The sequence below is a fragment of the Morone saxatilis genome, unplaced genomic scaffold, assembly GCF_004916995.1.
Source record: "Morone saxatilis isolate NCDOM2014 unplaced genomic scaffold, NCSU_SB_2.0 Contig5, whole genome shotgun sequence".
Classification (NCBI taxonomy): domain Eukaryota; kingdom Metazoa; phylum Chordata; class Actinopteri; family Moronidae; genus Morone; species Morone saxatilis.
Window position 1 is genome coordinate 228,219 of NW_023340095.1, and position 3,423 is coordinate 231,641.

General features: G+C 38.3%; 1 protein-coding gene across 1 annotated transcript in view; it reads left to right on the top strand.

The window, feature by feature from the left end:
* The window catches only part of arhgap15 (Rho GTPase activating protein 15), a 13,987-nt gene that overhangs the window by 5,980 nt on the left and 4,584 nt on the right, over positions 1-3,423 (top strand). Inside the window, exons 5-9 of the mRNA XM_035676520.1 lie at positions 266-355; positions 1,661-1,759; positions 2,009-2,144; positions 2,432-2,566; positions 2,952-3,050. Of these exons, the coding sequence (XP_035532413.1) occupies positions 266-355; positions 1,661-1,759; positions 2,009-2,144; positions 2,432-2,566; positions 2,952-3,050 (559 nt within the window). The remainder of the gene's footprint in view (positions 1-265; positions 356-1,660; positions 1,760-2,008; positions 2,145-2,431; positions 2,567-2,951; positions 3,051-3,423) is intronic.

Here is a 3,423-nt window from a genome sequence, read left to right on the forward strand (position 1 = left end):
TTCACTGGCAGTGCTCACAGTGTTAGGGCTGATCGGTGTATATTTATACTATATGTCTACTATATCTTTACTATATCTCCACTGTATTTCTACTATATCTTCTGCCCTTGTACACCTACACTTACAATTGAAGTGATTCTTGCATTTAACTTGAAAGTGCAGAAACCCTGAATAAAGTTCAGTCCAATGTATGTAGTATTTTTATTTTTATTGTGTTAATCTATTAATATTTGTTGGGCTGTGTGACCTCTGACTTCTGGAGCAGAAACCAGGAAGTAAGACAGATGTTGTTCAGCTGTGTGGAGCTTTTATCGAGTGGACGACGGAAAAGTCGAGCAGGAAAAATGTGTTCCAGGTAAAAAAAACTACAAAGCTTTTACATGGTCACCCTGATCTCTCACAGCACCTCAGAAGCTGTCAGAAAGTGTGATTTTATTTTGACTGCTATATGCCTTTATAAGGCTTTGATTAAATCTCTTAGAGTAGGGCTTATATTTTCACTTTCTCTTTCATGGGTTTATGGTTGGATGTCTGAAATAAGATCTGTGGTTAACATGTTTTGTTCTCCGACATAAGAGGCATCAGTAAATACCCCTCTGTGAATGTTTAAGTTTTTACAAAGTCTTAAAAAAGCGGTTGCTAACCGTCTAAATGAGACTACAGAGGTTGTCTGTGAGACTGATCTATTGATCTGTGTTTATAATCATGCTCTGTAAACTTCTAACTCAAACTTTACAACTTGTAGACATTAACTGAAAATGTAATTCCAAGTTGGAAGTTTAGTGGTGGTGAAGTCATGTGACTGTGTTGTAGTTCGTTAATATTAGCTTTTTACGCCTTCAAAAATCACAAAAGTGGAGTTGATTAGTGAAGATTATCTTGCTAAACAAAATGTGTCGGTATGATAAACCTTTATTTACCACAGAGATTTTTTCTACAATATTCCAAAATCCAATGGAACAATCTCATTGGGTGTTTGTAGAAGGAATCAGGATGATGTTAATTTCAGGGTTGGACTACAAAAGCACATCATCCCTGCAGCACTTTATACCACTTATAAGGCCCTTATAACACCCGTATGAGCATGGCTGTGGCTCAGGAGGTAGCAGTCACCAGGGCAGGACAACCCCTGGCTCCATCCATTGCTGGTTCCACAGGAGAGGAGCTTGGTAGCTTAAGGCTCAAAATGGCATGGACCAGATGCATCTGTCTGTGACAGGATGTGTCTGATTTTTGCAATGTTACATAAGTGAAAAAAGGCAGTCCTAGAGGTTTGCTTTATGTGGGAGTTAAAGGACATATCCTGATCAAAGATAACTCCAAGATTCCTGACAGTGGTGCTAGAGGCCAAGGTAATACCATCAAGAGTAACTATATCTTTAGACAGTGAGTTTCGGAGGGGTTTGGGCCCAGTTTAATATAATGAAATTACAAGACATTCATGTTTTCTTGCCTTGAATACATTTTTCATAAGTCTGGATTGATAGATATAACTGGGTATCATCTGTGTAACAGTGAAGAGTGTAAGAACATGCAGTGCAAAGTGCTTTAAATGGTCGGATACTGGAAAGGTCCTATTATGTACAGTCCATTTACCACATACACTTAATTATTTCTTCTGTTGGTTCCCAACTCAATTTGTCATTTTCATCTGTGGCAGATCACAACAAACACAGGAAGTGAGTACCTCCTCCAGACTGACAGTTACTCCACAGCCAGTAAATGGTACGACGCCATCAGAAAGACCATTGACTCTTCAGTAAGAACTCACTTCCTTTAAGAATGCCTTTTTCTTTTATTGTCAATTGGTGTCTCAAATGTCTATCCCAGTTTGTCCAGTCCAAACTTCAAATGTGTAGTTTTGTCAAACCAACCGAGATTCAGTCCACTGAGATATCAAATTGAAAATCTGATACATGGTGAATGAAAAAGGTGGAGACACTCTTCTTTAGATTATCAGTGAAATAAAAGCTGTTTGGTCACTGGATGTAACTCTTTTTCTCTTCAGACTAAAGCAGATGGAGGTCTTCCTCTGCGGAGGTCAAACAGTACAGAGTACCTGCCCAGACACAGCTCCCTACCTGGTTATGGCTCCGCCTCCCCAAACACCAAGCAGCGCAACCCGGTACACAGACGCTCCATCAGTGAGTACCTGACCCAACACATTCATCCACCTACTGTTCAAACCAACGCTTTCTAAACTGTTTTGGCTACTTCCTATCAGGCATTCTTAAAGAATCACAATAAACGGCAGTTATTAAGAAATGTGCTTTGATAATAATGATGGAGGTGAGAGGGGTTAGGTAGCTTTATAGACAGCTGGAAATAATTTTTAATAATTTGATTACAATGTTTTATAAGCTGATATGTCAGATTTACAGACTGAAAACAAATGGATGAAAGTTGTTTTTCATTTCATGTTTTTCTGCAGACATGTTTGGCAGCTCCAAGCTGAAACACAGCACGTCCGACAGCGCTGACAAGAACGGAGTGAAGAACAGACTGAAGAAGTTTATCATCAGGCGTCCGTCCATGAAGACTCTGCAGGAGAAAGGCCTCATCAAAGGTTTCTGCTTTGTCTAAAATATGTTTATAGCTTTAAGGTTGTCTTCTAACTGTATCACATTTATTCTGTATCATCTTGTTACAGCTCTTCATTGAAGCTGTCTGATGTTGGTTATTAAAATATTCTACATTCATGTCTAATAACACATTTCAACAAAGATCATCTTTGGAAGCTGAAAGTCACGAAGGTTTCAATGAAGTTTGAAGAAACAGCATCACTGACAGCTATAAACCTTTAATGCCTCCCTCAAACAAACAGGATCTACATGTGACAGTGAAGTTACTGTTGGAGGAATTTTAGGCTTTAACATGTGAAAGAAATTTTTGATCATTTGAAATAGCCATTTAACCTGCTGTAACATTAATGATCAATGTTAATGTCCCAGATCGAGTCTTCGGCTGCCATCTGTTGACTCTGTGCGAGCGTGAAGGAACCACAGTGCCGCGGTTCGTTCAAATCTGTTTGGATGCAGTTGACAAGCGAGGTACGTTCACTACCAGCTGAGGAACAGATGATATTTTCCTCTGTCTCTCTGAGGCCTCATGTTTGTGTCTGACCACCATTCACCATTTACTGTTATTTTTCACTGCATGAAGAGAAAACACACACACACACACCCATTGACTATAAATATATTAAAATATATTAAAATAATAAAACAACACTGTTTAAATATTTTACTTTCTCGCATTGAATAAATTAAACTATGACAAAAATAAAAATGTCAACATCTGCCAACTAGTGGACAAAGGTGAACTAGTGAACTTGGTGAAAGAGTAAACACAGACTTGAGTTCAATTCAATTTAATTCACTTCAATTTTATTTGTATAGTGCCAATTCATAACAGATGTTATCT